At 34.8% G+C, this 13,902-nt stretch overlaps 1 protein-coding gene across 1 annotated transcript in view; it reads right to left on the bottom strand.

Annotated features, from left to right (window-relative positions):
* Positions 1-1,030: 1,030 nt before the first annotated feature.
* Positions 1,031-13,902, bottom strand: part of ANOS1 (anosmin 1) — a gene marked incomplete at both ends in the record, with an annotated part of 126,037 nt that continues 113,165 nt past the window's right edge. Inside the window, 5 exons of the mRNA XM_079549827.1 lie at positions 1,031-1,089; positions 1,764-1,905; positions 4,431-4,651; positions 6,026-6,197; positions 8,539-8,633. Of these exons, the coding sequence (XP_079405953.1) occupies positions 1,031-1,089; positions 1,764-1,905; positions 4,431-4,651; positions 6,026-6,197; positions 8,539-8,633 (689 nt within the window). The remainder of the gene's footprint in view (positions 1,090-1,763; positions 1,906-4,430; positions 4,652-6,025; positions 6,198-8,538; positions 8,634-13,902) is intronic.

Raw genomic sequence — 13,902 nt, forward strand, 5'->3', positions numbered from 1 at the left:
TTTTTCAGATATGTATTTCTTCTTCATGGAGCCAATACATCCTTCTTTCTGTTCAAAAGATCCATGGGGAATAGAGATTTGTGCATCAAAAGACAGAGAAGCTAAGAAGTAGCTCTACAACTACTTGAATAATAAATGTGCCTCAGAATTTCCATTTTTAAAATGTTAACTGTTCAAGTTTTAGATAGAAAATTAGAATTTCTTTTCAAGATAACAACCAACATTGTAGAGATAATTTTTCTAGGATCTATAAATAAATTGTGTTATCATCATTAATTGAAAACAATTGTATTAACTGTCATTTACTTCTTTACAGTGAATGGAGTATCAACATTTTACATGACCGTTAACTCTATTAATATAAGATCTACATGCAGAAATGTTACTTCAGAAGAGATGGTTGATTATGCACATGTACCATCATTCTCTTCTGCAGTGATGCTGCAGTTATTAAATCTTGCTTATTTAAGGGATTCTGGTTCTGGTACCTAGTTTACTTATATGTTTATTTCAGACAAATAGGTATTTTCTTTAAGAGCAAAATACACTAGGGTTTAAACTGTTGAAAGGCAGAGCTTTAAGTAAAATACATCATTTAAACATATTGACGACAACATGGCCTCTAAGTGTTCAAAAGTATGTGTACATCACAGGAAAACCTCTCACATAATAACATTGAAGCCACTAAGAGAAATAACTGTACACACTTCACTGTTCCAATCTACTTTAAACACAAAATACAAAAACATAATCAACACATTTGATTTTCTCCAACATGTTGAGTTTAATGCATTCTTCAATTTGTTGAATAATGGTGGTACTGAAATGGTACTTCTTGGATGCTTCATCCTGGCCTTGGTAGAAATAAAATTCTTCATGACTAAACTACACAAGAGTAGAAACAGACTGTATAGCGTGGTAGCTTCCACTGGAAAACTGGATTCTTTGCTTCTATAGATGTGCCTTTTCCTAGCCTCCATTTGGGAGCTCAGTTTTTCTCTCAGTTATTTGTATAATCATCTTAAACAGTTTAATACTTTTCTGGGGGTGGCTTGTAGTGGTGAGGATGATGTTGTTTCAGATGAGGTCCTAAACAAAAGAATAGAAGAGTATTCAGATATGAAAGCCTGAATACGTAATACAATCATTTATCAGATTTTACTGTAAAGACTTTTTGAGCCCTTCAGCTTGCAAGCCTTCAGCTTGTAAGTGAAATGTCTGTGCTGGCAATTATACACATATTGAGTCCAGACATCTTCAGTGGGACTGAAAAAGGACAAAAGGATTCAAGCAGATTAATTATGGACTGTAAATTTTGCTGGGCTTCATAATACTGACTTGTTCTTTTCCAAAAGTAATAAAATGCTTGAAGCTACTAAAACTATTAAGAAGTTTGTAGAGCTTTAGAAATATGGTCAGGTAATAGATATAACAGACTCTCAAGCAGTCTAACCTAAGCAATCCCATGTCAAGGTAGTATTTGTAGGAGAGACCAGCTCTGAATCCTAGATACTATAGGCATAAACGAAAGAGCTGCGGTGGAATGCAGTGACAAATGTAAGGTCATAGCAAATGAATAAGAGAAAGGCTGTATTTGATTACATCAATGCTGATGGACAATAACAGAGAAAAAAAGCAAAATTGTCATGCATGTTATGTTTACGGACTTCTACTAGAGCTAATAAAGATTCTAAGACTTAAGCAACCTATTTATTTGTATAGAAGTTTTTAAACACATAACCACATGTCAAAACACTACTTACTGTGGGGTAAAAATGGAGGAAGATCAGGTGTTCGGAACAATCTTATAGTAGCTGGTCCTTCCCCACCAGTTGTCAACACTTGAACTTCCAGTCGGTATAGCATTGATGGCCTGAGATTGGGCACGGTGAGTACATAATGATCCTAATAAATAAATTACATTAATTCTCTTAGAATCTAAAAATAAAGCATAGTTGCTCTACTCACACAAATCAAGGTTCTATCACTCTCAGCACTCACAAATTATCTTTTTAGAAATCTGTGAAAGGTTTTAGCATATGTATTACGTATTCTTTTTTAATAAAAAAAGTTCATTAAATGCAATTGTTTTTATTTTACATTTTTCTGTAAATTCTACTGAATGGGAAAAGAAAACAAGACAATTTTCAGGGCTAGGGCCCCTGTTGGAGCTGGCAGCGTGGCTACACTGTTTTCAGCAAGTTTGACCCAGATTACACATAAAGATCAGCTCTTCTATTCCCATTTCTGGCATATGAAATATCTATATTCCCCTTACTTTTAACTGCTCTGTATCTCTGGTCACTCACACTTGGGCTAAAAACTTTTGGAGTAACTTTATAAATGCTCCTAAATAGAAAAACATCTGACTAAGGAGGACATTCAGGAATTGAAGTTCCAATTCACCTTATTTCAAGCTAAAAAGGAGTGAAAAAGCATCGTGTAGTCCAGTTCCTGGGACAGGACAGTGGGACAGAGATACTGGACAGTGCACACAGAGTATGCTCATTCAATCAGACAGAATTTGCATGGCAAATTGTTCTGGAAGATCTTATCTCAAGCACACAGTAGAGGGACAAAAGTGGGCTGTGAGAAAACTGATAAGTTGCTATTCCTGGCAGTTCAGAAATCTAAGGGGAAAGGCAGAGGTAAAAGTGGAGCTTTATGCCAAATCTGTATACTGATAATACTCAGATGCAGCTACTCTCAAAAACCCTTGCTGAAGCTCTTCCATTGCATATAAAATACTCAGTGAAAAGAGAGATAAATGCCTACGTCAAATTCATACATTCACTTTGCTCTTTTAGATGCTCCCTGAACATGTGCATTTCAGCCCTGGATGCACAAAATACAAAATTTTAACAATTACAGATGGCCAACAAGAATGAATGAATGATCCTCACCATGAAATACCCTACACTGTGGTGGTGTCTGAGAGGGAGGAGATACTATTTCAACTGAAGCAAATGTTTTGTGCAAGTTAACCAGGCGCCATGAATAGATGGATACATATGGTGTTAAATAATTAAACATATGAAATCTCCAGACTCTACAGTAACAAAATCAGAGAAAAAACAAAGATAAGCAATTAAAACACAATGTAAAGGAATGTTTAAATAAAACATAATATATATCCCAGACCTAACAGAAGCAAATGCTTAAAAATGAAATAGTAATAATGAATAAACCATATGCAAAACAAAAGAAATTTTAAATGAAGAATAACATCCTATGGCCTGCAACTTCACTAAGGTTGTGGTCTGCATTCTAATGTCTGTGAAGAAGTAACCTCTTCAAGATAATCCTGCAACATATCCTGCTGAAGAGATCAAGGATATATATTCTTTGTGCCTCTGCTTCAGATGTTGATTGAGCTCTCAATGAACTGATGTGGATCTCATTACGACTGCACAACGGTGGCAGAAGACAGCTCCGCAGAGTGCATAGCAGCTTGCTACATAGTTTTGGAGCATCTGTGGTCAACTTTGTTACTCTTTGTTACTCTGCTTGAAAACTGGCTTTGAAATTTGGCCATAGCCTTAGGGCAGTCTGCAAGACGATAAAACTGTGGGAATCTTGTTTTGCACTTTAGAAAATGTGTTCAATGTAGGATGTGTTCAACACAACATTTTATTCATTCTTTGATGAAACAAATGTTGTGAAAAGACTTTCAGGCAATTCTGCTTGTGACACATTTGCCTTGATCTATCACGTTGCTAAAGTGCACAGAAAGACTCCCAGCACTGTTAGGAGACTTTGGATCAAGGCCAGCTGCCTAAATCCTTTTGTCGACCCTGGTGGATCTGGCAATGCAGTCTGAAAGAAGTGCTCTTCACTTGCTTCTGCCAGAGGAGGAACTGAAATAGCAAAGACCATTTTAAAGCTAAAAGGAGGAAGAATTCAAATTAATTGTTCTGATACTTTCAACAAACAGTGAATTCTAGTTCTCCTTCTAATTATTTATTTGTTGGACAACAGCAAGTATTCACAGAAGGGAAATGATTTTTATTTTTCTTAGAGAAATGAGAAACTCAAAGGAAAAAAGCAATACTTAATCCATGAAATTTATTGACTTGGACACCAAGTAATTAGTAAAACTACAGTAATCACCAAGTTGAACAGTCTGATCACCAAAAGAAAACAAAAACTATCTATTGCCATACAGATGATCTTTTCCTCCCTTTGGGCATTTCTCAGATAATAGTTTCTGATTTGACAATTGTACACATTAAAATTTTTGATCTGCAATTGAGAAGAGTAGATGTGCTTTGTATTTCTAAGGACAAAATTAAAGCATCTCCTGCTCCAACATGCCTGCAGAGAAGGAAAATGCTATGTGTGACATTTTCATTACCACTAAAAAAAATAAAAATACACCACATATAAACAGTTATGAAGCCACTAGAAAAGGAAATGAATGAGCAACTTACTGCTGGCAGTATCTGTGACTGTGAAATGATGCTGTTGGGCAAGCTATTTTGTCGGCTTTCTGTGGTTACTTCTGCCCAAGTGACTTGAAATCCTGTCATGGGCTGGTGAAGGACTGTCTTAGATATCTTCCAGGAAAAATGACCGGTGATGTTACCTTCCTGAACAATGAAAGACGCAGATAGATTCTCGGGTTTGGCCAACACTTTGGGTAGAACTGGCACTATAAATTTGGAAAGCAAAAAGATAAGCTAAACTTTGAGAAGTAGTGGTCAATAATATTCATTTAATTTCACGAATTGAGGTCAGACAGAGCTCTTTTTTTGTATTACTCAGGATCTTTACACGGTTCTGCCATTGCATTTTCAGGTGTTAGCAAAAACCTATCTTTGACATATTCCATCAGCATTCTGGGTCAAGTTCAAACTTCAAATCAAATTCTGTCAGCCACAGGTGACAGGCAAGAAAATATATGCCATGTAAAATTATAAATGCTTCATTGATTGGCAACCATCCTGGCAGTTCTCTGTATTTCAGAATATCTGAGCTGATTTCTGAGATGAAAAGAAAACCCATAACATATCACAGAGCTCCATTATGTAGGCAAAAAGTAAAATTAATGCTATAAAACTGTACTACAAGTTAACAGGCACACTTTGGCTAGGTGAAACTTATGCCTGAGCTGCAGTTGTCCAGAAAGAAAATTATAATGTTGGAATTCTTCAAGCGAAGTGGGCAGGAAATTGTGGCCATTGACAGCAGGATTCTGGGGTGAGCCACAGAGCAGTGGGGGGCAGTAATAATTCAAAGTGAGAGTGCCACTCTCTTGCTGTAGATGTGTCCAGACTTGGCTACTCAAAGCTATAGCTGACCTCACCTGCTTCGAGTAGGTGGCTGGATTAGCTGATATCAGAAATCCCTTCCAAAAAATTTCTCAGAATTGAATCACAGAATTGAATCACAGAATTGTAGGGGTTGGAAGGGACCTCCAGAGATCATCGAGTCCAACCCCCCTGCCAAAGCACTGGTTTCTCTTCAGATCGTTTAAGTCTTTCTCCATCACTCTGTGATTTCAAATAACCTTTCAGCTATACCTTGGATTGTGGCAACACCGTCAAAGGTATGATTGTCTCTTTTTGCTACGTTACAGAAGTATTAACCAAAACTAAATCAAACTGAAAAAGCAGCTTTGGAGCTGAGTACTAGAACATTCAAAAGATGGATCATGCCATTGAATTGAATTATCAGTTATTAACAGAATTGAAATAACAGTTATCATTCATCATTATAGTGAATATATAATATATGGGAAGGTTTTGCTCCTTACATAACAAAAACTGTAATACGAAATGTCATCATATGTTTATAAACAACCCTCTAAAATTATAACCTAATAAACACAGCAGCAACATGGTAACAAAATCTATGTTGCTCTGTATTTTACTTGATTTTCTGCGTAAGCATTAGTCATCTTTTTTGTTGTTGTTCTGAATCTTTCATATTCCACTGCAGAATTGCTTTTACATACTTTTTTTTTTTTTGTGTGATTTTAAGTGCATTTGAAATTATTTGGCAAATTCTGCAGATCATGTCTTACCTTCTTCAGCAGCACAGTTAATGTGCTTATGGGCTTTTTCTTTAAACGCAGCGCAAGGTGGGGTGACAAAGAAAATACTCTCAGCCTTAAAACGACTTTTAGATTTTGCAGGTAAAACAGTTACTTTATATCTGCATGAAAATGACAGGTCCTTCAGAATCATGTAGTTCTCCTAGAAAAAGAAAAGCAAAAGAGAACATGATGCAAACAGATCCCTAGGGGAAAAAAAAATAGAAAAATAATTGAAAAATGAGTTTGGCAGATGATGAAAAGTTTTCTCCAATAAAATATTTTACTGACACAATTAACACACTCCAACATAGCTTTTCTCATAGAACAAAGCAAACATTACTTACATTATAATTATTTTCAATTGTAAAATAGTAAAATACATTAGCATGGCATTCAGAAAGGTCCATCCTTTCTACACAGCTCCTTCACCATGCTATACGAATGCATCTAACTTACAATAGTTAGAACAGTCTCCTGCATAGTGGCAATGAGGTAGCAATGTGAGGATGTAAATACTAATTGAATTAAATAATTGTTAAAAAGATGAAATAAATTGCTGTAAATGGCAGGCTTTGTCTACATTTAGCTTTTTTAATGCATTTAAAGTCCAGCATGGTACTATGAATCAATTATTTTCCTCTTTAGTATGTTTACTACTTCTGTTTTCTTATCAGGAAGGCAAAATACACAGCTGAATTACACAGCAAAATTCTTTTAAAGACAATGATAGAAAAATAAAATTTTACACAAAGTGTAATTGTCATGGTAGCTTCTTAACGTTGTATAAAGTATGTTTGAAAATCAATCTGAAAGCTTAAGCACAAACCAAACTATGAGGAAAAGAAGTTGTTTTGTGTGTATGTGTGTATGTGTGTGTGAGTGCGTGCTTTTCTCTGGAAAAATGTACATTTTTCTGGGAAAACGTACACTTCCTTGGCTAACGTCCCAGGTCTTCGACGGACTTTTATATTTTTCTTTCTCTCTGGAATCATTAATCTCCAGTATTTTTCTGCTTCACACCAATTTTTTTTGGAAGTTAATCCCAAACTACATTAGCCAAAACTTCATGCGGAAGGGCATTTTCAATGGGACATAGATTGGGCTGAGAATGGACTTCATTCCCTATTTCCTACTTACTACTCAAACAGGTTTGACTCCTTCCTATAATTCTAACTGGGTTGGTTCTACGTTTATTGTAAGAAAACAAAAAAACCCCAAAACTAAACTAAAGTACACATTCCATTCCTTTATAAATGACTGCAATTTGATATTTGTTAAAGATGCTGGTGCATTTATGCAAGACTCCAGGTTATCCTCTGTAGCCATTGTTTCTCATTCAATCTTTAAAGCAGATACTTGCTAGTCAATTGGGGTTTTGACTAGACTTACTGAGGCTTCATGTTCACCTACATCTCAAAATGCACTCTAAAAATGGCAAATTGTCTAACTTAAAAGTCCATGGACTCTGGACGAAAGCCTAAATGCTCAGCACCAGAAGCCTAAGTTCTTTATCTGCCTTGAATTATCATATTGATTACCAAACCCTTCGTCGCAGCAGATGTCTTCCGATCACTTGTAATAAGAATGAGCCCGCATAGTTATACAAAGTAATTGTACAAATTGGTGTAAAATGATAGAAAAGAAATGAATTTACTAATCCCACAGTGCACTTGGCCAGATATACAAGTAATCTTTCCTGACTTCTAGTAGAAATAAACTTATTAAATACAAACTTTTTCCTAAGTTCATTGACCATAACTTGAAATATTGAGACTGTTCATATCATTATACCACAATCATTTTTTTAATCCAACTCTAACATTTGCCTTACTGACTTCATGAGGTAATAAACCTTACAAGCTAACAGCCTCTTGCATGAGAATTATTTTCTTTTTATTTATTCTGGTTTTATATGACATTAACTGTACTGAATTGATCTGATAGTACAGGTAAAGTTAAGAAGAAAGGATGAATTATGTTTTATTTCAGTATGAAGAATATCCCCCCCCCATATGTATTTTTCCTGACATTACATGGAGCTTTTCTCCTTATCTGTGTCCAACCTTCAGATTTAATGTCTAGTATTTTCCAACTATTGTATTATTTTTCTAATTCTATTGTTCTTCTCAGTTCTGAAAACCACGTTTGCGTCTAAAAAAACCATGCTAGTTTATAACTGCTATTATTACTCTTCAGTATTTGTACTTTTCCAGACATCTAGTTCTTATCATAAAACCAGCTGTTTTCTATCTGCCATAGAAGTATATATTAAATCTGTTTGCCTGCTAGTCTTCTGAACAGCACCACCATCACCAACAAAAAAATATTAGCCTAGCTTGGATTAAAAAAACAAACAAAACAAACACAAAGACCACTCCAGATGAACCATTTCTATCTTATGTAAGAAAAAGTATAAACCAAACTGTGCTTTGTTGCAGAACTATCCTTTCTCTTGCAGCTTAGGAGCTATTCAGAGTCAAGTAGAAGTCTGAATGACTTACATAAGTCAACTCAGTTACTTTCTCAAGTCCCTTGGTGTCATTGTGTGCACAGGATTCCAGTAATGAGTGGACTTGGAATTGATTCATGCTGATACCTAAAGGGGTCAAAAAAAGAGGAAAAGACATATTATAATTACAGCTTCACAACTGCAACTTTTTCAAGCTTGTTTGGATACAAATAGAGTTTAAGTATTCTAGGGCTAATAGTTCCTCACTTGTCCATAAGCACTCATTAACAAAAATGAACTATTATACATTCATAATTTAAATCATACATCAGCTAAGAGGAATAACTTTAAAAACAGAGAATTGGCATTTTCAGAAATGTAAGCATCTACTGATGTGAACATTAAAAAAAGATCTCAATTCTGTTTCTTCCAAGCATCCTGCATATGATGGGATTGACCTTGTACGAATTGCTTGACACTGTTTATATTGTCAGTGTTGCAACACTGCTCACTGTCAGTACTTGAGAAATGTGTGCCTGGAGGTATGTGAAAATGTCTGCAAGCCTCTGAGATTTTCCCTTTCAGAAAAGGGAATTAGTTGCCATTTAAATCAAGGACAAAACTTACATAAGTATCAGTACTATAAACTTTCAAGCAATTTCCAGATCTTCATTTTTTTTGAGGTCCCTACAAATAATTGTAGAAGTAGCCACTGTATTTTACAGTTGCTTTTCTCAAGACTGATTGCAAAAGAAAGTGAAAGAAAGAGCAATTAAGAATTAGAGAAAAGAAGAAAAACTCACCAGATACTGACAATACATCTTGTCATTTTTCTGGTTCTCCTTTGTCTTTATATAGGAGATGCAAAATTACATGTTTGTTACTATTAATTAACTTGGTATAACATAGCCACTAATACCAAATGCCTGATTGTGCGTTTCAGGAGTGAAAACAAATATCTGTGATGCCCTTAGAGCTGCTCTGGCATTAGACTGCTACAAGCAAGTGGGATGCAGAAGGGGAAAATTATAAATTAAAGAGAAAATAAGCAGTGTCTGAAACTAGCTCAGATGGTACTCTGGTAAAAAGACTGATGAGAAGCCCCCTTGAAATTGATTTATTTTTTTTTTTATCAGCTGTTAGCAATACAATGTGTATGCTAACTTTCTTTGGAAGCTCAATACTCTCTCAAAGATACCTAAAGAAATAACTTGCTGCTTTGTGATTGTTCCCTTCCATTTGAAAAGTAATAAATAATTGGATGTGCTTTCACTTGCCTCTTGGTTGCTGGGCTTTCCCATTTGTTATGCTTTTCTGATGAAGACACAAATTCACAGTACATCTGGAAGCAGGTTTCATCTGAGTTAGTCTGTTTCTATTGCCTATCACCTGTTTGTGCCCCTCTCCTGGGACCTGAAAGCAATGTTCTGCTATATTACTCCTGCTATGTTAAAAATGTACAGTTTGTGCCACAAACACACAATGAATCTGTTATTGATAGCATATTCGCTGATAATCAGAACTTATTATTTTAAACTATCTGCATGTAAGTTGTTCTGCTCTTTGTAAAGCTACAAAAGCCCAAGAATCAAGAGCTTACAACATCTCAGCAGCCATCCAGAGATTTACCATGCATTTCTAGAAATGTGTCCAAAATATCTGCTATTTGCAGCTCCTGGCAGAGAGGAAATCTGTTTGGATTCTACAGCTCCACCTCCATTTCTTACATAAACTATAAGCTTTTCAGAAGACAGTGCCCTCTTGCAGTTCTTCCTTCCTATTTCTTCTCTCTTGCATTAGCAAACCCGAAGTAACCTACTCATAAACAGCCGATAACATCTTTATTCAAGCAAGAAAATCAGGAATAACTAAAAAAAAAAAATAAAATTTCTCTCTTCCTTGCCCTCTCAACGTGGACTGTAAATGTATGATGAAAGTTTTTAACAACCATAATTTTGTATTTCTTTACTTAAACAAAACTAAGAAATGAACCTTATATTTGATATTGTTCACATCTTATATTCTGATAACAGTCTATATTGAAAATCAAGATTTTCTGTATTTTAATATTTAATTTTTGTATGCACATACATATGTAAAACAGCAGCCATAAAATGGAATTCATCATGACAACAAAAGCTAAGGTTATCCAGATCTCTTCATTAAGACACATTCCTAGATTTTTATTTTCAATATTAAAATTCCTTCACTTCTCATCTTAAGTAATTTGGGTGGAAAAAAAATGAAATATAAGTCTCCTATTTGAGACTTCTTAAAAAATGTGAAAAATGAGGAAAATTGAGACTTTTTTATTATGTAGAGCTAGAGGCATGAAATACTCAGTGTATATACACGCTTGAAGTATGCATATTAAATAATGAGCTTGCTTCAGAAATTACCTTATTATATTATTTAGAAATTTTTCTTAGAGCAGGAGGCAAAATGTATGGAATGATCTAAAAGGTCACATAATATACTTCAAAAAATAAGATGAAAACATGTACTTGTTTCATGAAACTGCTTATAAAGATCATGGCTTTAGAGTTTAGTTCTTAGGCAACTGATTTGTGTGCACAAGCGAAACAAAAGCTTATCCTATGCTCCTTTTCTCTTTCCTTTGAGATTACTACTGTAATGTTATTAAGATTTTTCTTTTCAGCTGTCCATTACAAACTCAACAACATGCATCACATAAACAGTTTAAGCTACAGCCTAGGTGAATGTCAGCTTCTATCACCACAGCTAATGGTTCTGCATTAAGTCCAGCTGAAGTTAATACACGTATTAACACACAGCTGTATCATCTTCAGAAAAATAATTTGAGTAGTTAATATATACAGAATATCCAGCATTTACTGGAACTGCTCTCTAGCAGCTTAATTGGCAAGCTCGACCATTCATTCTAGAATAAGATTATCACACAGCAAAAAAACTGCTCAATTCTTTCATTTCAATTCTGATATTTCATGTATCACATTGTAAAGAATCCTTGTATATAATCAGTCTTCCTCTTAATAGTTAGGAAATTTCTATATTCTGTACTTCCAATTAGAAGACTTTAGCAAGTTTTATAACTCTCTTGCTATCGTAGTTAGAAAACATACCTTCTGACATGAAAAAGACTGATACAATAACCATGAACTGCAATAATTCATCTTTCCCAGAACTGAAAATATGGGATTTGAAGGAGATACTAAGTGCTAGCACTCATTTGAGCAACTCTAAGCTTGTGTATTTAGTCAACAGTACAGCCACTTAAGAACTCCTTAAAGGATTGTTACAGCGGGCAGCTTAATCAAACAATTCCTTTTGTACCCATAAAAATACCTTAAAATAATCACATTAAGAAATCACTTAAAGTTATCAAAATGGACATCACCTGCCTAAACAAGACAGAATTTCAGACAGATGCATACAACTAATCCTCCCATAGAAATTAGTAGGTAATATTAATTATTTCTTCTATGATTTCTAAGGTAAATTTTCTGTAGTATGTGATGAGTTCCTAGACTTAAGAAAAAATTCAGACATCACATGAGCACGTTCTTAAAATTCCACATATGCTTAGCTCTTTTGCTTCTAACTTCGATGAATAAAATACTCAAATACCTTAGCTAGAAATGCCTTGATCTGGGGATGTTCTAAATCATGCTGAAAAGATGTTTGTTGTGACTTTCTCCCTCTTATGTTCCACCCCAAAAAAAGATCCCTTAATTCCAAATGAGTACCTCTGCAAAGTTATCCTGTTATTGATGCTCTTCAAGCAATCTTTGATATATTTCCTCATTGGAATTAAATATAGTAAAAGAAAGCAGTTGTTATCAATGTTTGGAAGATAACTTGCCATACACAAACCTGCTATCTTCAACCATCCTTCAATTAGAGTATCATAATGAAATTGCAATTTCTAAGAAGTTATTCAGTAAGAAAATTACTGAAAGAACTTGTTCTGCCCATACCTAAGCCAATTGCTAAAGATGATGTTTCGCAGAGAGAACTACAGTGATTCCTTATGAAGGGCCTGTGACTGCTTCTGCTTTCTCTTACCATGGAGAGTGTTGATCTTACAAGCTTCTGAGTACTCTGGCCCTGTTTCAACAAAGCACTTAAGCACAGGAACAGTTGTGTTGACTTCAGTAGTTAAGAGCAGCTAATGGATCAGGCAAGAAAGTTTAGTACCCAGTAGGATCAAGACATTAATGACTGTATAAACTACAGCTAAAAGATGGTCTTGAACATATCTTTGATTGTCTTAGATTAAAAGGAAGAAGAAAATACGACGAAATTACATAATTCCCTTCCTGGATTGTGTGTCTTGCAGCATTACTGCTATAAAAATAGGCCATAGCAAAGTTTAACCAGATCAGGTAAAGATTTTATATTTAATATCACAGCACAGGGCAAAGTCAGCTCAGGGCACATGAAACACATTTCAACTAGCTTGACTGTTTCTAGGGTAAAGTTACAGTAAGGCTTTGGGGATCTCTATATAAATACTTTATCAAATAGGATACCACTACAAAACAATCCAGGACAAAAATTACTTACTTTAAGTGATGAAACTGTGCTATGGTAAATGGTAAACCGTGAAATGGTAAATGGTGAAATTTAAGTCTTGCATAAAGAAAAATGATTATTTGTGCATGAATTCTGTAAGGAATAGGAATAAGTTGCTCCTGCAACCCATAATACACCTTTACAACTGTGGAAATAGTTCAATAAGTCAGTGCTTCCAAGATGCCATTTTGGCACAAGGATGAATGGCAATGCTTATTTTCCAGCACAATTTACCCAGGTTTTCACACCAAGAATTATTACTCGGTATTTGAGATACAATATTATGAAGTATCTTCACTCTCTCAGATCTTCATTGCTCTGTTTATCAGGTCACCATTCTCAACAGAAAAAAAGTTATAAAATGTATCACTTTTTAGAAACACGTTTTCTAATAAAACTCAATTGCTGGAAATGCCCTGCAAAAATATATGGGAAAGGCCTAAATGTGGGGAGGAAAAAAGAAGCGAATAAATGAAGCACTATTATTTAATACTAGTTGCTTCAGTTTTGAAGACATGATTATTATAAAGCTACTCATTCGATACTTATTACTTATGACAGTGTCATACTGTAACAATAGAATGACTGAAAAACAGTTTGGGAGGACATGCTTCAGTGTACTTCAGAGAAGCAAAACATGATCTTTACCACTACTTGATCGTAACACTTATTTTCTCATATATTGATTTACAAGCTATTTAAGCTTCTGTGAGTAATGGAATTTCTTGTTAAAATTTGAAACCTGAAGCTAACGACAGGGCAAGAAATAATAAAGGATTAAGCGTTTTATTTAACTTATGGTTGATAAGTAAATGCAAAGTGAACAGTCAAACAATCTTAGGATAGATAGGGACATAGA

This window comes from Tetrao urogallus (assembly GCF_951394365.1).
Source record: "Tetrao urogallus genome assembly, chromosome: 1".
Lineage (NCBI taxonomy): Eukaryota > Metazoa > Chordata > Aves > Galliformes > Phasianidae > Tetrao > Tetrao urogallus.